Below are 22,213 nucleotides of genomic sequence, written 5' to 3'. Positions count from 1 at the left end.
CATAATTATATTTTCCAGCCATAAGAATAACTCATTGATTAGTTGGTTATAAATAAGCATTTATAGATTTGGTCGTAAGTCGTAAGTTCTATTGTAAAACGCAGACCAGATCACAAAACAATATACGATATGTTGATAAACTAATAAACTAAAGCTGTGAGTTTTTATTTTCGTGTACATGTAATTAGTATATGTAGTACACGTAATACTATTTACTACCACAATTTAGGTTAATTCAAAATTTACAACATAAAACAGACATGCTTTATTTTACAAGTACTTTTTGCGTAATATCTCGATACTATAGTAATTATAAATTTATACGGTATAAATACCTGTGTACCCATACTACCTCCTTTCACTATTATAGGCTAAAGAATGAAAAAAGTCCAGATTATCTCTTCTAAAACTCTATCGCACCAGGTTTCAATACACAACCAAAAACAGACATTGCAAAAGACATGAAAATATCCTGGACGATAACGTTAAAAAAATGTACAATGTGTCCCCAGTACGTATACGACGTTCGTTTTTGTTTATGCCGCGAAATTCTACGGTTATAAACAGATAATATATATGTCAATTGAGAAATCTTGGGATTTTTTTCCTTTTATCAGTTTAAATTGTACTTCATTGACATGTATATTTTATATAATTAAAAGTCATCAAAAGCAGGGACGTATATACTATGTACACATGTAGTATATACGTCCCTACGTATATATTATACAAATAATGATTGGGGTTGAGGGCAACATTGATTATATTAGCCCCTGAGGGACGAAATATTGCCCGACACGAAGCGGAGGGCAATGGGGCTAATATAATCAATGTTGCCCGAAAACACAGTCAACATTTGTTTTGTTATATGAAGAAACAAACCAAAATTTAAGAAAGTAATTGAAAACAGATCACAATATTAATATTACAATTATTGACTATTCGTCTATATAGAGTTATATAGTGAGAATATACTACTGAATTTCACAAACTATAGTATATACGTCCCTGCAAAAAGTGACGAAAACAATAACTTTAAACTTAATTGGTACACACAGAGACCTACAAGTAGTTTGTATTTTCATAACAAATAATTAGGTAGTCTAAATGTATATGTAAACCCTTTTAAAATGACAAAAACGCGATTGTCGACAAACTTTTAGACAACTCTGAAATGACTCCCAATGATCTATTTTAAATTTCCCGCGATTTCCATATCGATTTTCTGTATGCGGAGTTACAAAATGCGTGCAAAATGTCAGCCTTTGGCAGTTTGGCCTCGTCAGTCTCAGTTGTAAAGTAAAAATGTAAACAAAAGGCTGGAGGGCGTATCATGAACGAAGAAACAAAATGTTAGACAAGGGCAGTTTTACTCTGTTTGGGTTCGGAATCTTCTTCGGATTCAGTGTTACGTATTTTTATTCCTTCTACAGCGCTACAACTGTACATCACAGTCCAAAGGGATCTCCGGGGTTCATATTCGGCGGATTTTTTCCAGAGAGCCCACACAGTCATGGGGAAAATGACAAAGTGGCAGGACCAAACCAAATCATCGAGTGGGCAGACCAACATTTTAACACTCACTCAGGTACTTGATCATACATTTGCTTTTAATAAAATTTTGTGTTTCCCTTCCGGCGGATCCATAAATTTGCGATTTCCAGGTGTGTTTAAAGGTATGCTTTCTTCCTTATCTGGATATCGAATAGACCTTCCCTGTTTTGGTCTCTGTGAATGAAATCAGTGAAAGATAAGAGAATAATTGTATACATTTTGCATCTACGTTCCTTTGTTCCCAGGGCATGAGATACGCATATATACGGGGTCATAAATCACTATAGCTTTTTAGTTTGTGTCAAAAATATCTTTTTCAGTTATTTATCAAGATGTTTTGAACCGTTATTTTTTCTAAAAAGTTAAACAAAAAAACTTTCTATGTAAAACTCTTTACCGTGCAACATAAATCAATCTTGTTTGGCTGAATTAATCTCCACCTTGTTTTTATTTATCCCTAAGGTTAATATACCGATAGGATGTACCGATAGAATTCGATTTAGTCATTAATTATTTTTACAGGGCTGTCACATTGCATTTTGAAACTAAATAGGGCCATTATCCTTAAATTTGGGAATTTTTTTAATTTTATAGCAATGTTTTGTACCACCAGGAATATTTTGTAAAATCATTCCATATTAAAGATGCATGACAAGGCTTTCAAGAAGAAAAGGCAAGAAACTCAGAGGATTTTTCACAGTTTTTAAAATTATCAGAATTACCATGGTAGCCTCTATAAGTAAATTTTCATGATTTGCATCATAAACTTTTGGAATTTAATTATACTAAGCTTGTTTCTATTAGTCTTCAAAAAACTTGCATGTATTTACATCTTTTAATACATGTACTTTAAAATCATCAAAAACCCCAATTACATGCAAGTATCCATGGAATTACATGTAAAAAATAAAATTATTTGAATTTGACCTCAGATATGTGTTATGCTATAAATTAAACTTTTCACTGAGTGTGAATATTAAAAACAGTGATACTAAATTAATAATCACTAATCAGCAGACAGGTGGATTGGAGTGGATAAATAAAGATCTTGGATTTATAGTTAGAACAAATGACAAGACATTGCTCATGTTGCTGCAATGTGGATACCAGGCACTGGGGGGTATTTTCAGTGAAATATTCAGACTCAATAACGCTAATTTCTATATTGAATTCATTGATTTGTATAAATTAAGCCTAATTAATAAAAATTGTGTGTTTAGGGTAACACTGATGAAAAAATTAGGTTTGGTATGTAGGGATTTTTTTAATTTTATCATATTTTTTCTGCATGAATCCTAGGAATGTTTGTTTGTGTCATATTTAAAAGCGGATTTTTTAACAGAAATAATATAAAATTCACAATTGGATAAAAACAGACATCTATAAATGGTCGGATCGGGGCATCTTTGTAGGTAAGGTCGGGTTACCCTAGACACACAACTTTTTTTTTTAGGCCTTAACAGATTAAGGAGCTCTTCTAACTACATTATATGCTTGTTCAAGACTCGAAATCGCTAGATTTGCGGTCCCTGATCTTGGAAGTGCAAGAGGCTTAATTGGCACATTTATACAAAACATTAGCCAAGTTTTCTGGTGTATTAGTTTAATACCTTATATACCCCAAGGATAGGTTTTGTATGTCAATATTGTACTACACATTGATACTTTTTGCTGGTATTAATACCTACTTCATGTATTTCAGCTCTTTTAACTCAACAACAATCAAAATATTTAATACATGTATTTGATAATGTCACAATAAATGTTAATGAAAATGATATCCTATGCCATTCATTGTTTTCCTACAATTTTTATGGCTTGTTTTTTGTTAAAAATTTATAATATCATTATGTTTTTTGTGCATTTAGATATGACCCGGCCAATAGAAATTGCTTTTTGCTCAATCTTCAAAAATCTAAACATATTCCATGTATTCTGAATATATGTTGTGTCAAAATTTTAAAATTAGAATAAGACATCAAAAGCCAAATATATTTTTAACTACTGGTAATTTTTAAAATTATCAATTGTTACAAAAATATCCAAAACCCAGCTTTTTCTATCATGGTAAACTTTTTTAAATGCCACTGAAATATAAGGTTTTTATCTTCAAGTTCTGAATATTGAGTGAAAATTCTTATGCATCTGATATATTACAGGTTTTAGTCATAATATTACATAATGGACATTTTAGAAAAAAAAAAATGATGAAACTTACATTATGCAAGGTTTAAAATTAGATTATATGGGTTGTGCTAAAATATATTCATTCCCCAAATAAAAAGGCCTTTTTCATAAAACTTTATACCCATTAACCATGCATTCATCTGTCCTTATAAGGTGCCTTTGCTATTTCTTCAGAAAGGTTTTCAAGTCCCCTTTGTTTGGATTAAAAAACTTATGTTTTTATGTTTTTGATTGCCTGCCTAAAATTTTTGTCTGAAGACCCATTTTAACACTTAGTCTATGTTTTTTTTTATCAATACCCATTCTTCAGATTTTATGGCATACAAGTTGACAGTTGTGTTACAAATTGAATAAAAGTAAAGCTTTTGTATCTTCTTTTCTTTATTAAACCAGGGTTGTTTATTTTTCTATTTTGACAGAGGAGGTTTCAGAAGTGGCCAGGGCTTTGGAGAAGAAAGTCCGTGTGTTGTGTTGGGTGATGACAAATCCGTCAAACCACGAGAGCAAAGCTCGCCACGTGAAAGCAACCTGGGGTAAGCGGTGCAACAAGTTGCTGTTTATGAGTTCTGTCGCTGACGATAAACTTCCCTCCATCGCCCTGAAAGTTTCCGAGGGCCGCAACAACTTATGGGCCAAAACGAAAGCGGCCTTCAAATACATTTACCAAAACCATTACAACGATGCCGACTGGTTCATGAAGGCAGATGATGATACATATGTTATTGTAGAAAATCTTCGGTAAGAATTTTTTTTGCAAATAAAAAGAATTAGGTAAATTTTTCAAGGTAATTTTGAGATGAACTACTATAGTATGACACAAAGTAATCTAATATCTCCTGTGTGATTGGATTGGGTTTGAAGCAATGCGGCTATTTCTTGGACACCTGTCACCAGGGTTGTCTCTAAGACCCGGGAGGCAGGGACTTCCCCCACCTATAACTACATAATTACCTGCCTGTAATTGCATTTCAAACACAGTCAAGCTATAAGCTTGACCCACAGCCCCCTTCTACTTTTTAATATCTCCCTTTTACTTCAATTTTCGACACAATCTTAAGGTAGCCTTCTTTCTTCTCTGTGTGCTACTTTACAAATACACGCATGCATGATATTACCTGCTGTCTTGTTCTAGATTCGACACTCAACACCTCTTATTTTTACCTTTGCAAACAATGTTTTAGGGGAGAGGTAGTTAATAAGTCATATACTTTAACAAGTTACAAGAAATTGATAACTAAAATTTGGTTTATAAATCTAAAGGTAGAAGTAGAGATTATCTTAAAAATGGTTACAAAACAAAGTTTTTGTTTTCGATAATTATAAACTTCAAGATTTCATTTCATTAATTTAAGGTTATGAATCATATAAGTAATACTGGTATTCACTGTGAAAATTATTTCAGCTTTTCATAAAGAGATTTTTCATACCTGAAAGATGTTATTGGTAGTACACATATATATATAGAAGACACTATATTGAATGTATGGATACATACATCATTATACATATATATATATACATATATACTATTTAATTGTCCATGTCTGTCTTAGCTCTTTCAATCATCCAGCTCTTTCCCTCTTTTATATGTTTATTGAATGTTTTATGTTCATTGGATGTTGTATGTCAACAGTCTTCATGTTGCCCCTTGAGGGCCCTTAATTGGTTAATAAAGAAATTGAAATTGAAATATATGATATGAAATGATATGTACATGTAATGGACATGGGTGCCTTTTGAAATGTAACAGATGTGTTTAAAAAATATTTATTTTTTTGTATCATTTTCAGTGTAGAAAGTATTAGATTAAGATAAAAAGTCACAGCCGTGACGGATTGTCGAACCGCGGACCTATCGTGTGTGAATCGGGTGACTTACCCACTAGCCTATGTGTCGCACTGCTTATATAAATTTTTTAAAGATAGTCTATCGATGTTTTCATATAAATATTATTTCGATATTTTTCACGCTAAACAAATTAAGATAGTTGTTTTATTGGATAAAACTCCGATTACTTATATTTTTCTTTAATATATATAAATCAATTTTCAATTTTTTGGTAATATAAGATTTTCTGTGTTCCAAAACTTCCGGTCGCTAACTTACAGCCATTTGAAAATTGCTCTCGACCGGGACACATCATTTGAATGTGTATGTAGCCTACTTACATTGTATTGCTACTTATAAGGAGTAACTGTACGCTCTGTCCCACCCTTACTTAGGAAACGACACATTTATATATAATATATTGGAATAAAGCGGAATCTCAAAAGTCTGGTTGTTTACAAAATAAAACAATTATAGTGGGTATTGGAAGGGAAGAGGCCTTTTGGTTTTTCAGTAAATATCTTGCTATTAAGATATAAATATTGTGGTTTTTTTTTTATTGAATTCTTAAAATGGAAAGTGTTTTACTTTAAAATTTACAAGGAAATGACCCAGTACAACACGTATTCGCTTCCTGTGACTTTTTAACCCCTATAACACAGCTACCTGTGACATTAGAACTAAGGTCCACCCCCATTTAACCTTGTCGATAAAAGAATTTGCGATTGAATTCTTCTGTAAATAGATTGCTCCTCTTATCAGGTCCGGGTTCCTTTGGTCTGTAGGTCTGGAAATAGAAGGATATGATGATAAGATGGTTCATACACTGGTAACACATGTATGAGTATATACCACGTAGATCTCTCCAGGGCCTTTATACATGTAACGCTAGGTCACACGTACCTTTGATTAAGAGTGCAAATTTCCATTTTTGCGGGACATGTTCTACATACATATGTACAACTTTTTGTAAAGTAATATGATGTGGCTCAGCACATACAAACTGCACAGTGTAGATCTAGAGTTGATTTTTTGAATGTCGTACTTTCATGTTCATAATTTAAATGTGTCTTCTTCTTCATGAGTATTGCTTGTTTAGATTGAAGGGAAAGAAAGTAAAAAAAAAAAAAGACAACTTGATTTTAATGTGTAGTTCATTTATTAGTTAATGATATAATTGTATAATTAATGGTCAGGGTTTTGACCACTAATGCAACTTTAAGTTATATATTATTAGTGGATACTATATCATTGGAGGTGATATTACTACAGTGCTATAATTACATGATATTACATGATACATGTACATGTATCTATATTTAATAAGCATATGATTATATAATGTATCCAATATTTTTAATTAACTTCAAGTAACAGTATATTTGCATGATTAGATAAGTAGATATTGATAAATTGATTGGTTCAGAATCTGTAGTTTGTTTCAAGTGACAGTTAACAACTTGTTGAAATGAAACAAATGATATGCACTTATTTAACGGCTTTAAAGAGAAAAGCAGGGAATTGGTGGGACATTGTCTTGGTGATAGGAAACTCTATTCTTGTGAAAGGTACCTTTATGATTCACACACACACATATAGTATGAGATGCAATGGGAGAAATTGAGTAATTGCATGGACATACCTAGATCCGTCTTGTTTTTTGATTAGGGCCATCTAGATCCGTCAGTGTGTCGACTCATGCAGACATCTTGTATGTAGATGGTCATCAGTACTGTGATTTAACTTGTTCTCTCCTGACTCAGGCTGACTGACTAACAAAGTTAATTGAAGTTTTCAAAAATATAAATAAAATTATTTACATACGGTATAGTGTAAACCTGTTACATTTGGCGGTGTATTCAAGTTTTTTGGGCAAAAAGTGACTTCTGCTGAATCAAGTATATTGTACATTGCTAAATGTCATGCATACATATATGTAAGTAATAGGTACATTTTGAAGAAATAATTATGCACTTAAAAAATGCATGACAGATATAGTATGTTTACAGAAATTCGACACCTTCAAATTATGACATCATTGGTAGAGTAACAGGATCTTCGCTGCTGCATAGCAACGGATGCAGAATGTTTGACGGATTTTGATCTCAAGATTAGATAAAAAAAAATATCAGATAATTGTGTACAGCTGGTACATAAAATTAGCATTTATGATGTTGTCACACAGTAGTTGTCACTGGTACATGCATTGATCATGATAAACATTTATTTAAAAAACACTCCCTTCCATCTGTTGCGACTGATTGTAATGGATTCCTGCACCCACAACACTTTTTGGGACATGCAGTTTTGCAGACGACTGGACAAAGACATTAGAGTCTGGGATGGTTTTATCAATTATACAACCAAGATTTCGTTTAAATCAGTCACGAAACTTTTGTTGCTCATATTTGTTTGTCGGATTAGCAGCTGTGCATCTTCAATGTCTTTCATTGAAAGAAGAAAATTAGCTTTGTATTTTTTATGTTTGTTCTTAATTTGACTTGAGGAAGTAATTGTTTGGTAGATCAATTGAAGTTTCCATGCACTCTATTTTCTTTTGTCTGTCAGCTACTTTGTAGAACATTGGATGAACTATAAGTATATACCTCTAATCAAATCCTATTGTTCCTCTAAGAAAATTTGATTGTATCGAGTCTTCGTAATTAAGGCCACACCAATATAATTTCTTGTTCGTCTAACCCCACACGCTTGTATTTCGATCAATAAAACTATACAAATAATATTATTAATTTCCCACATCCAGGAAAATATGCGCTGTTTTCTGTTTTGTTTTCACTCTATTTTTTGCATTTTGAATAGTTTTAATTTATAAATCAAATGATGATCAAAGGTGATCAAATCCAATAAAGCCTGTTGGAAGGGCTATATGATACTGTAAACCAATTTTTATTCGCGGCGACTTTATTTCGCGATTAACTGTCCATAGACTGGTTCGCGACGACTAATGTTCGCGACCAAGCCTTATCCAGACCTGTATTGTTATAAAAACTATAGACAAAAGATTGGTTCGCTGCGAGAAATATTCGCGACGACAAGGCTCTCGCTAACCTCGCAAACATTTCTCGGACGCAAATAAAAGTTGGTTTACAGTATAAATTTGATCACACCCAACCATATTTGATTATCTCATACTTCCTTACAGTGTCTTTCGAAGCAACTTAAAACGGGGGGGGGGGGGGGGGGGGGGGGGGGGGAAGACTAAAAGACAAAAAAAAAAAAAAAAAATAGGATTATGGATATGGTTATGTCTAACTTTGCCAAAAAAAAGCCCCCCCCCCCCCCAGCCTCACCTGTTCCGACACCTATGCCTAATTACTTATATCTATGTAGATGTAATTTTTAATTATAATTTAAATCATCATTGATGAAATTTTTTTGGACTATACATTACAAAATCGATTCCTAGTGTCATCACATACAAAAGACACGGGAAAATATAAATATTATATGTACAGTACATTTATTAAACGATGAACAGCTGTTAGTAAGAACATGCATGCATCATATAACATTAAGTTACCGCTGACTGATTACAGCGATACATAGAAAGCACTTCAGACAGAAGGATGTCTGCAGATGAGTTAGAATTAGTGTTATAATACAACAGCGACATGTATAAGACTGGCCCTTTTCTTCTTGAGACTTAAATGGATTAATTATTACAATTGATCATATTAATGTAAACTTAGTCTAATGGGCGTCCTGTATTGAGTGAATCGTATCTAGTCACTACTGAAGTTGTATATTTCACACTGTAAGCCTATACGTAGGCCTGTACGAACAATTCATGATTATTAATTTGATATTCCCTGATAGTGGCTCTCTCTCTCCTCTCTTTCTGTCTGTCTGTCTGCCTCTCTCTCTCTCTCTCTCTCTCTCTCTCTCTCTCTCTCTCTCTCTCTCAAATGCACCACCTCCTCCTCTTACTCATTTATATTTCTACAGTGTCTACTCAGGAGTGACACACAGTAATATTTGCTACAAAAAAGGGAAAAAGGTTGATATCTATATACAGGTAGCCTTTTACAGTTTCTGTTTGTAAAGTAGAAAAAAAAACCAAGGTACAGTGTATGTTCACAAAATCTTTACTGGAACATCTGTCATTTAATATCATCAGGGTTATTTTCATTTGCTTTTTGTAAACAAGGCCTTAGGTTTTGAGTGTCTTTTTAAAAGGCATTATATCACTAAACAAGTGTAACTTTGTTTTTGTAAAGTTTGTTACGATTCATTTTGATAATCTGACTTATTAAAAGGCATATTTTGTAACCCTGAATCTGAAAAGTGTACTTAGCATACATTTGTAGTCAGTATCACTTAAATCTGTCAGAGAATGAGTGATTATAATTAATAGTAATAATTAAAATTTCTCTCTCTGTAATGTTATGGATTATGAATAGCGTATTAAGGATAGCTTGCAAAAAGTCTGACTCTGTTTGTATTTAAGGTGTAAAGTGCATAGATTTTCAAATGATGCTTTCTGTAATAGTGATAAGTCGAATATCCTCTGACGTTAAATATTTTTTGGGAGAAAAAAAGGAATAGCAGATATATTGAATAGTAATTCATGCAAGAAAGATGAAAAAAAAACCTAAAAAATTCGAAGAACTGCCACACAACTAGATTTCACAGAAGGTGTGTGTGTGTGGGGCGGGGGGCAATGCATAACTTGCCTACAAATTGTCTTCCCCAAAGCTTTCTCCGCCCTGTATACGGCACAAGTAAAAAATAAAGATTATATGATTTTACATGTATGCATGTAGGTTCACTTATATATTAAACTCATGTGCTAAACAATTGGTTGTATAACAAGTTATGTTCTTTTTTAAAACTGTCGTAGACCAAAATAAAATCGTGAAAGCAGGAAGGTGATTGATAGTGTCATGCAGTAGGCAATTACCATAACCAAATAAAGAACTCTCTGAAAAATGAGCACATTGTTCTTTTAAGATCTCCAATCAAGCATGAGGCTCTCATCCTATTGTGAAGAATAAGATCATTAAATAATTACCTCCCTTTGTTAGCATGCCTGTTTTTATATATCGTATGAAAGAAAAAAAGGGATTTAAGACCATCATCCATGAACGTAGATCTTGATTACCATTGATAGTTTGTCCTTTTATAAGATCAAACAGAATGAAAAGAGCCATTCAGCCCATGCAATCTGTTACAGTACCATATTGTAAATTAAAAGACAGCTGGCTGGGCAACAAATGAACTATCAAATCTACCATAAATTTTTAGAAATGATTTGTAAAGCTTTTAATTAAAATGTTATTTTGTATAAAAAAAAATTCCATATACATGAAGAGCTCTTCTTCTAAAGGAGATCAATACAGTATAAAAACAGCACCACAACCATCAAGCCCTCTTAATAGGGAGGGCTGTGGTATAGGTAGCTATCATGCTATCATCCTTTTCCAATCTAAGGTCGTTGGTATTTATACATTAATTGATAAAATCAGCAGTGGTCTTCTATGTGAGGATAGCTATGAGAATGCCATATGTTTAACATATGTATAACATGAATTATAATATTTAGCATTTTGTTGTAAAAGAAAGGTTTAAAAATGTATGGAGAAATGCAGAACTAACTGTAACTTGAGTCACTTTAAGATAGAATTCAGTTATAATTACTCATTCATTCAATATGGAGAGTGAAATTGTTTGCAATATTTAAATTTTACAGTTTTGGATATTATATATTTTGAAAATATATTAAGAATTCTGCATAATTTATGCAGTATAAATCAGAAACAAAAAGCAAGAACACATTTTTTTTACTTCGTTCAAAAGTGATTTTGGTTGCTTTGGTTTCCAGATATTTCCTTGCCAACAAGAACACCAATGAGGCCAGTTACTTTGGTCGGCGGTTCAAACCCTACGTCCCCCAAGGCTACATGTCTGGGGGAGCGGGGTATGTTCTCAGTAAAATGGCGCTCAAAAAGTTTGTAGAGAAAGGGGTGGACGATCCAAAGTTTTGCCGAGTGGATGCAGGGGGAGCAGAGGACTTGGAGTTCGGGAAATGTATGCAGAGGGTCGGGGTCATTGCAGGTAATGTCAAAGTTGATGAGAGTTAAAGGTTTAAATTGTTAATGCAAAGAGTTTGGGCCAATTGAGATTAGATTTAACTTAACAAAAGGTTTATGGAAAAAAATTATAGTGAACATGAGTATAAATGAAAGGATTGGGGACATTGCAGGTAAAGTCAAACATAACAAAGGTTAATTAAATGTTTGAATTGCGAAGATTAGGGGAAGTAATGAAGAAGAATAATGCATGGAGTTGGGACCATTGCAGGTAAAGTCAAACTTGACAAAGTTAAACAACTCAATGTTAGGAAAATATATTGTAGAGGCATATATTTAGTATGCAAAAGTGCAGGTAAGGTCTTACATCACAAAGGTTAAAGGTTAACGTTTTGAAGTTGAGGGCCTGAATAAAATTGTCGTGGGCATGGGTTATGGTCACTGCAAGTGAGGTCAATTACGACCAAAATATTAGTGTTAAATGTTAAGGGATGTATTGCTATAAACCCCAAAACAAATTTTGAGGGTTATTTATATCACCATATCTGTTCAACAATTATCATTGTGGAATGGACACCTATTGGTTGATGTCTTTGTATTACAATTATCATTGTGGAGTGGTGTGGACACTCATTGGTTGTTGTCTTTATAACAGGTGACAGTCTGGACAAGCTGGGTCGGGAGACGTTCATGCCCTTTGTACCGGAGCACCACCTGATCCCCGGGATCCTCCCCAAGGACATGTGGTACTTCTCCTACAATTTCCACCCTGTCAAACAGGTCAGTGGGCAATTACTCTAAAAGGGGAACATGTAATACTGTAAAAGGGGAACATGTAATACTGTCAAAGGGGAACATGTAATACTGTCAAAGGGGAACATGTAATACTGTAAAAAGGGGAACATGTAATACTGTAAAAAGGGGAACATGTAATACTGTCAAAGGGGAACATGTAATACTGTCAAAGGGGAACATGTAATACTGTAAAAAGGGGAACATGTAATACTGTAAAAAGGAGAACATGTAATACTGTCAAAGGGGAACATGTAATACTGTCAAAGGGGAACATGTAATACTGTCAAAGGGGAACATGGAATACTGTAAAAAGGGGAACATGGAATACTGTAAAAAGGGGAACATGTAATACTGTCAAAGGGGAACATGTAATACTGTCAAAGGGGAACATGTAATACTGTAAAAGGGGAACATGCAATACTGTAAAAAGGGGAACATGTAATACTTTCAAAGGGGAACATGTAATACTGTCAAAGGGGAACATGTAATACATTATAATGTAAAAGTGGACCTTTTCAAATCTTACTATTAAAAGGGGAAATATTCTTTCAAAAGTTGAACACACCATGTACTGTAAAAGTGGAATCTACACATACTGTTAAATGGAACATGTACTGTAAACATAAAATCAGCAGTAAAATGCTTTGCACTGAAGATGTGAAACACTAGAGTTAAAACGGGAACATAGATGGTATTCAAACTGTAAAAGAACACACTCGTAAACTCATGTTTTAAAAAAAATTGGGTTTTTATTTAAAGATGACGTGTATAATGTAGTTAAAAGCCTTGAACTTGCATATAAATGGAGTTTTTTGATGAAATTTGAGTTCAGTGAAATACATTATTCTGTTTGTATATAGTCAAATGCATCATACCAGAAAAACATTTCACTGTAAATTTTGTACACATTTTGTATGCATGATCTTTCAAAATGCCGCATTAGCTGTTTGCAAACTTGACTGTTTATTCCTTTTTTCTGAAATGCTAATATATTTGCCAATCATTCTGAAAGTTATGAAATCATAACTGTTAATTAATAATTCAGTTACACATTACTGGTTTTTAATGTTCTCTCATCGATTTTCATTTCAAATGCATAACTAAGTTTAAGATTGAATAACACATCATCACAAAATGGCTGACCTCTGCTTGAAACAACATTTTGTTTTATTATAAGGATTCTTTCGACGACAACATGTAACTCCATAACCGAGTGATAAAGTGTCGGGCTTGTGATCCATTCATCCCGAGTTGTAATCCCGCTGGGGCTTTTGTTGTTTAACTGAATTAATTTTTTTTATCCCCAAACAACAAATTTTTCTTTTATTTGACATATGTACAGCTTATTGATTATTATATCTTATATATCAAATAATTTTCTGTTAATTTGAGTGACTTTTTCCAGGTGTTTTTCCACTTTAAGTTCAACTTATATTCTAATAACATTAATCATAACATCACATATTTTAAGTCATTTTGAAGAAATGGGAGGCTGTACCTTCAGTTTATATATAAACAAAATAAGATAACCTAGTTACTTAGTCTAATTTATTTACCTTTGTTGGTTTAAGCATTGATTTATAATCTTTTTGTTTCAATAAATGGTCAATTCTCAGACTGTGTTTTGAATGTAGGATCCAACATAAAGATAGGTCACTTCCTATAGACTTTTAGTTTTGATTGAAGGGTCCAGAGTGAGAAATGGACTATTTCAGGTGTTGTACTTAAAATGTATATGGTCCAGAGTGATGATTGGTCAATTCTCAGGCTTTGTGTTTTGAATGTATAGGGTCCAAAGTAATGATTGGTCAATTCTCAGGCTTTGTGGTTTGAATGTATAGGGTCCAGAGTGATGATTGGTCAGTTCTCCACGTTATCTTTTAAATGAAGGGTCCAGAGTGATGATTGGTCAGTTCTCCACGTTATCTTTTAAATGAAGGGTCCAGAGTGATGATTGGTCAGTTCTCAGACGTTATCTTTTAATGTAGGGTCCAGAGTGATGATTGGTCAGTTCTCGGGCGTTATCTTTTAAATGAAGGGTCCAGAGTGATGACTGGTCAGTTCTCAGACGTTATCTTTTAATGTAGGGTCCAGAGTGATGATTGGTCAGTTCTCAGACATTATCTTTTAATGTAGGGTCCAGAGTTATGATTGGTCAGTTCGCAGACGTTATCTTTTAATGTAGGGGGTCCAGAGTGATGATTGGTCAGTTCTCAGACATTATCTTTTAATGTAGGGTCCAGAGTGCTGCAGTGACTACGCCATTTCCTTCCACTACGTCAATCCAAACATGATGTATGTCTTGGAGTACCTCATCTATCATCTCAAACCTTACGGCATCAATACAGTCACTAAGATAGAGATGGACTCCGAGTCAAAGACAGCCGCGAATGTAAATGTTGAAAAGACACTCACAGCGAAAGATAAAACAATAAAATCTGAGACAGCAAAGCCAGTGATAACGGTCAAAAAGACAGAGGCCCCCAAAATTTTAAGTACCCTTAAACCCACCCCTCAACCCGTCCGTAAAACCAGCCCCACTCCCACCCCCACCCCAATGGCAGAGGTGAAGACGGAGCAGAAAAAGACAGTGGCCCCCAAACTGGATATACCCAAGCCAGGAGAGGAGAAGGGGACGTCATAGCGAAGGGAGGAAGGGAAGAAGTGTCATTCTGGTGAAGAGGTTATTGTGATTTTTATATGGTTTTAATTGGGATTCGATTCTATAACCATTGAAAGGGCAGGGTGGTCAAGGCCATGGTAAGACAAAATAAATCTTTTGAAGAAGAAGAGCTCTGCCAAAAAATTACTGGACGGTATAATTGGAAGTCGTTCAGATTTTGGAGCCAAATTGTAAACAGTTTTTCATTTTATACATGTACATGTAATGATGTTAGGTTGATCTGAATGGTTGACCACCCAGCCTTTTCATTGGTTGATATGTTAGAATTTGATATTTGATTTTAAGGGGGAGTTTTTATGTGCTGATGATCTGTGTGTCTGATATTTAGAATGATTTGTAGAATACGGAATGAAAAATGTGTGAGTTTGTTGAATTTATATGTATAGATGCAGAATATATTTTATAGAAGAATTGTTGACATGCATTTATTTGCCTTTTTTTTCCCACGAAAAAATATGCTTGCCATTTGTGTATCATAGATGTGTATTACAGATTATATTACTATCATTATGTGTCAATCTTTTATGCTGTTAAGTTTGTTATAGTAAGAAAAGAACTAAAGAAGCAGGTTCAATATTTTACTGTAAAGGCCTACATTCCATTCAAACTATTGTTTGTTTCCACTTTTTTGACCCCATAGATTTTTTTTTCTTTCATCGGAATGGTTAGTTAAGGATACAAACTTAAGATGTTTATTACATCTATGAATTTCTTTCAATTTAAAAAGAAGGTTAACGGTATTTTTCTTTCAAATACTGCAAGGATCCAACAGCTTTATTGATATTAAAATGAAAAGCAATCTACCAAACTGCTGCTCTTTTTTACCTCTGCTGTTAACATATTATTTGAGAAAGAGACAGCTAGTTTTGTTCTTTGATTGACATTATACATAGGTTAACACTGTTATATTCATAAAAAGTATACAGTTGTACATGTGTATCAATGTTTGTATGGCTTTGGAAGCAATCTTTGAAGGGGAGGGATGTCGTATATAAAATGTAAAATTTATGTTTTCTACAAAACCTACACGAAGTATTATAAAGTATTGATAATTTCTATTTGATATCCAGCATGAATTTTATGTACATTGCTAATATTTACCTTTTATTCTAGCTATTATATCAATTAAGTTATTTTATTGATTGTGAATTTTTCCTCTTGGGCCATGGTTGAATTCTTCTATCAACAGGGTATATATATCTATAACCCAATGCTTGCTCTTTTTGAGTTAATTCTATACTGTTTGTTCTGTCAATATTTTCTGTTTAAAAGTTTGCCTCCGTTAAATAAAACAAATCATATCTCAACATTGATGTGTACATGTTAGACTTGAATTTGAACAGCCTGTCTGTGAAGGCTATAAATGTCATTGTTTGACTGGGTTTAATGCTCGGGTCGATGCACACTGAAGTCGTAAAATTTTCCTTTTGAAAGGTAAAAAATGGACATTTCTTTTTATGTTATTTGGGACCTATCTTTCAGAAAAGAAAGATTTTATCAGAGAGAGAGAGAGAGAGAGAGAGAGAGAGAGAGAGTTTGTTGTGAGTAGTTATAAAGTGTGCCATTAATATTTGCCTACTGAAGCACTGAGCTGTAAGGGAGACAATAATGATAGAAACAGCTTTTGATAATAAAAGTAAAGAATCATTTCGTGGAAAGCAAACTGTTACATACGATTACTGATATAGCTATTAATGACCGAAAGGTTAGCATGCTTGATCAAGCAAAATGACACTCTGATTTTGTTATGGTGGGATTTATCATGAAAACACATATTTATTTTTCTTCAGGCTCCTTGGCTAGAAGACTTGTGCAATTTCACTTTTGATCTCTGTTTCACATATTTGATAGGGATATTTAGCAGAAAAGTGAGACTGTTGATCAAAAGTGAGAATGTCTTAGATTTTAAGGCCTTTTAGCATGAAATTTTAATCTGCATCCACCCCTTTTTAGCTCAACGAGACTGAAGTTGGGGGGAGCTTATGCTATACTGTCGGCATCTAGACCTGTTTTTCTCCAAGTCTCACAAAATTGCATCTCAATTGAAACCTGCAGTTTGGTTATAAGCAAGAGTGTAGTAAAAAAACCCACAAACATTATCACAAACACTGTTTCTTCACATCTGGAGAAACATTTCACAATGTAACAGCTATAAATATTAAATGGAAAGACCAATGTTCCTTTTAACCAAAATTTTACGACCTCAGTGTGCATCATTGCAGGGAGGGGGAGATGAATGTTTGAAATTCTTGCTGATAAAAAGATTTTTGTATTTTTTTTGTGTTTTTTCCGTATTTCTTGTTGAATTTAATTTATTTTCTATTATGATTTCATGTTTTGTTTATGCCTAAACACAGTATATTATGTACAGGTTCTATGCAGTTCATACATGTATTTGGATTTTTTTTTTTTGTTTAGTATAAATGTGTATGAAAATTTCAGTTTTAAATGAAGGTTTTTTCATGCATTTGTATTTGATTTACACTTTAATACTAAGCACTTACTCTTGATATATAATTAATGAATATTAAAAAATCATGCATGGATTAAGATTATGTTTCAGGGGTGGGGGTTAGGAGAGTGGACTATTCTGTGAATTACAGTTCCACTAGATATGTACATTTATATTTATATAGTAAAAGTAAAGAAATTACCAAAAAATGTACTTACCATTCTGCCAAAAATGATATAACAACCTCTGAAAATTTCCTTGATTGATGCCTTGTTTTAGATATTGAATTAAGCCATCATGGCTATGATGTCATTTTAAATAAAAAGAGTTTTGCACTTTTTCATATATTAAAAATTTTTAACAAGTTGAATGAATTTTTACACATTTTTTGATTTAATTGCTCTGAAGCTTTTGACTGCCAGAGATAACTTTAAATTGGTGGGTTTTTTTTCGATGTTAAAAAAAAAATAGAAACTATTAGAAAAATGTGAAGGTAATTAACACAAAATTTTTTAACCTATATAAACATGTATATAAACAAATAAAGGTGGGAAAAAATTATAAATTCAAATATTTACGTTTTCCAGATGAGTGATTTTTGGCTGTGATAAGTCCACAAATCAATTTTGTAACGTATATTCCAATACATTTCATCAATGACTACCAGTATTTTAATATTTTATGTACAATTGATGAAAATTCTGTGATTAATAAGGAATCAATTTTTTGATATTATGAGGTGATCAAATACGGTCGGGCGGGATGATCATATCAGTCATATTGCTGTTTAGTCTTTATTTGATTTGATCACAATTGACCGTATTTGATCACATCATAACACTCAAAGAATGATTCCTTACTTCGTGAATGTATATGAATACATGTAAAAAAGAACCCCAAAAACTAGCTAGGGCCAAAATAAAATTACTGTTTGTTTGAAATTGCCTCCCACCTCATTGAAATAACCCACGCTGATAACATTTTATTAGTAAAAAATGAAGAACTCTTCTTATATGGAGATTTTTAAAATTTATTTTACCAATTATTAATTAGTGAAAACTTCAAGTTTGAAAAAAAAATCCCTCCCTCCCTCCCAGGTCAAGAGACCTCCAGGCGGCAATTCCAAACAAACCACATTTTTAAAAGGATGGCCTAGTTAATCAGTCTGTTACTGTTACACTGAAGCATTTAGTTATTCTCTCTAGTAAACTTTCAAGGGAAGTAATTTTTAATGAATTTAGCACACAGAAAAAATTATTTTAATTTCATTGTGATATTATGATAGTCTGCACCATGTTACATTGTAGCTGTAGTGTAACAAAGATAATGTTATGCATTGAAAACAAAACTTACTTTCCCAAAAGTGAATACAGTGCTTGTTAATTAAGATTATTTGTTTGATGGAATTGAACAGTTCAATTTTCTGATTTTTATCTGGGAAGTTGGGTTTTTATGCATGTGAATGTAATTAGAATTTGAGGTTTGTACAATTGCTGCAGTGCAGTTTAAAAAAAAAAATAGATAAAAAGTAAAATATCAATAGCGAAATTGAAATTTGTTCAATTTTAAAACTTATTGACATTTGCATTTTATTTCGTTTTATTTCTGATGAGTTTCTGGAGTTATCTCTCTTTAGTTATGGGCTTTTTACGCAAGTATTATTTAACATGTATAAATCATCAAATTGTTAAAAACACTTTGATATAAATGTAATTAATATATTCATTCAAGAAATGTAAAAATTAAAAAAAAAAACTGTTTTAAATATATCTAGTCCCAAGTAAAATAAATATAAGTATTAGATTTTTCTAGATTTAAAAGCAATTATAAATCGATGTCCACACAACATGTGCTGTAACTTCTGGTCAAATATGTTTTTAAGTTCAATATATCATTCGTAATCAAGGAATTAGTGGGTTAGTTTACATTATTTTGTTAATTGTGTTAATGATTGAAAATCAAAATCGTTTGAAAGGATATTGCGAGTAAAAAAAACCACCCATGTATTTGAATGTTTGCCATTGATGAGTATGATTAAACCATATTTTTCAATGTATGAAATAAAAAGAGTTTACCACATTTGGATTTTTGTCTGTTGTTAGAGAGAGAGAGAGAGAGAGAGAGAGAGAGAGAGAGAGAGAGAGAGAGAGAGAGATATGAAACGAAGGGATGCGCTTGATGTGAGCTCTTTGAAAAAACGTTTGTTCGTTTTTACTCAATATCATAAACCTGTATCAAGAACTAAGACAATGCGGCTTCTTAAAATAATTGATCTTGATTGAATTTTGTGATTGGATGCTCTGAATTTATGCATATGCAATAAACAACCCAAATTAATGATTAAAAAAACAACAACAATCTAAGTTGATTTAAAAGATCACTAAGTTTAGAAAAGTATGATGCACATGTTGCAATACTTATTTGGATAGGTCTTTAACCTTGTACAACAGAAGTTTCAACTTTTTAAAACATACAAAACTGGGACAGTTTGGCCTTGTATCAGTCAAGGGGAAAGGTTTCCGCTTGTTTGTGATTTTAACATACTAGATGTATATCTCTTCCAGTGTAACAAAGTCTTTATTGAAAATTTATGTCACATGTATTATATACCATACACGGATCCAAATCATACGATGAAGATGCACTTTTCTGTAATGAATATAATTTTCAACCAACCAAAAAAGCAGATATATTTTCTTTTGGCCCCCAAATGCATGGAACTTTACATGCACATATATGTACTGAATATAATTTTTAAAAATTGAAACGACTATAATCATATTTTAATTCTGTTCGTAAAAATTCTGTTCGATTGTTCTTCAGTTATGTAATTTCGTGGGTTTTGGAGAGAGAAGAAATTATGCAATGTATTTATGAACTTATAAACCACATTCTAAATTTAAAAGCTAATAGAAACCAACCTCTCCGCAACTATTTTCAAAAGCCACAAAGAATTTTCGTACACAAAATTCCATCCCAAACGCAGATTATTTTTATAAAACCAAATAATCCCAATTTTACAAAATGCGAAAACAAATTTCTTTTGCAACAAAGAATGTTAACACAAACCAAACCTCTTGTAATAGAACCAAATCATCCCAATTTTGCAAAAAGCGAAATCATTTCTTTGCATGACTCTTAATCTCTTGGTAGATTACGTCATAAACGTAAGGTACTAGTCTAGATGACTACCATCTTCTTCCACAGGTGCTTGTGGACAAGACCGTGCACTCCCCCCCCCCCCCCCCCACCAATTCTATTTTTTTTTTAGCAATTTAATTTTAAAAATGGATGATAGGGAAAGTAAGATTTCAGGAAGAGAATATTTTAAAAGTATTTTTATAATCTTAGAAAGCACAATTTAAATACATTTAAAAAGATCGAGGTGTTTACAAATGTCTTGATCATGTGACTTGCTGAGAAAAAAACTCTTGGTTAATTTTTCTTCCCTCATCAAACGATGGTAGTCATGAAATATCATCTTTGCACATGGAGACAATAGAAAAATTCGCGGGAAAAAGCCCGCGTAAGCCTATAACTGACGCCAAAGAAAAAGGAATCCCGCGCGCACTTTTGAATATAGCGCTCTGATCTGATCTGATAAGACAGTGTCCGGTTTATAATGACATCGTTATCTTCCGACCGCCATGTAACAGCAAAACAGCAAAAAAACAGATAGTAGGCTGATTAGTATCAATCTCCCTCTCCTCTTGTCCTCGGGTCTCTGCCTGTATTTCTCAAGGACGCGTGTCTCGATATCTTTTTCCTTCAGAGCGAGGGGTGTCACCGTTGTGAGACCACTCGACAACACTCCGCTCTAAAGTGGGGTAAGTACCTCTCCGGCTTCCGACCGTTCACGCGCCAAAATTCCAATCCCCTGACTGTATTCACATCATGATAAAACCTTTCCTTCTTCAATTATTTTTTAATGATTTTTTTCCTTATCCATACTTATCATTTAAGTTTTTTTAGATCGATTTATAACCAAAACTTTTGATAAATAATTTTATAATATCTAAAATTAGAATTGTTGTATTTTCCATCTACTTGTCATCTATGAGCATTTGTCAATTAACAACAAGTATTTTTTCCTGTTTTCAATTACATCGATTGCGTGGATTGAAGTTATAAAACTTAAACTTACTCGTTTGATCTGTTTCATTTAAAAAATATTATAAGTGTAATTGAAAAATGAGACTGGGTGCAAAAGTAACACATTTAATTTTTGACCATTGCTTTGCGACCATCAAAATAAGATAAACCCACTTTCTATCTCAGTCCCAATTTTTCGCAGTACATGTATACATTCATTTTATGAAATATATTTGTTGTCTGTTGCCACATACTTTTATAAAATTTGTCTGTATTACAAGTTGTCTGTTGTCTGTTTTCATATACATGTATTTATCTAAATGTTGTCTGTATACACAAGTATTATAAATGTTGTCTGATGTCACATACTTATTAAGATGTTGTCTGTATCATAGGTTACTATAAATGTTGTCTGTTGTCACAGGTTAATATAAATATTGTCTGTTGTCACAGATTAATATTATAAATGTTGTGTGTTGTACATTTATTTAGAAGAAAATGGTATTTATTCAAACGCATGGCTATTTTATATGAATTACATGTAAGTGTGTTCTCATTGGCTTATGTATATGT

The 22,213-nt window shown here is 32.9% G+C and overlaps 1 protein-coding gene across 1 annotated transcript; it reads left to right on the top strand.

Annotated features, from left to right (window-relative positions):
• Positions 1–1,350: 1,350 nt before the first annotated feature.
• LOC105317630 (glycoprotein-N-acetylgalactosamine 3-beta-galactosyltransferase 1) lies at positions 1,351–19,627 on the top strand. The gene is made up of 5 exons (XM_034453273.2): positions 1,351–1,588; positions 4,161–4,479; positions 11,411–11,643; positions 12,274–12,398; positions 14,650–19,627. The coding sequence occupies exons 1-5, from the start codon at positions 1,351–1,353 to the stop codon at positions 15,055–15,057; spliced, it is 1,323 nt and encodes a 440-aa protein (XP_034309164.2). The 3' UTR covers positions 15,058–19,627.
• The last annotated feature ends 2,586 nt before the right edge of the window (positions 19,628–22,213 follow it).

Source organism: Magallana gigas, chromosome 10, assembly GCF_963853765.1.
Source record: "Magallana gigas chromosome 10, xbMagGiga1.1, whole genome shotgun sequence".
Classification (NCBI taxonomy): domain Eukaryota; kingdom Metazoa; phylum Mollusca; class Bivalvia; order Ostreida; family Ostreidae; genus Magallana; species Magallana gigas.
Note: the sequence above shows the minus strand (reverse complement) of the source record. Positions and strands in the feature narration are given on the sequence as shown.

Coding starts and splice junctions, on each gene's coding strand:
- LOC105317630 (XM_034453273.2), top strand. CDS start 1,351: ATGTTAGACAAGGGCAGTTTTACTCTGTTTGGGTTCGGAATCTTCTTC. Junction 4,480..11,410: donor GTTATTGTAGAAAATCTTCG/GTAAGAATTTTT, acceptor TTTGGTTTCCAG/ATATTTCCTTGCCAACAAGA. Junction 11,644..12,273: donor GAGGGTCGGGGTCATTGCAG/GTAATGTCAAAG, acceptor TCTTTATAACAG/GTGACAGTCTGGACAAGCTG.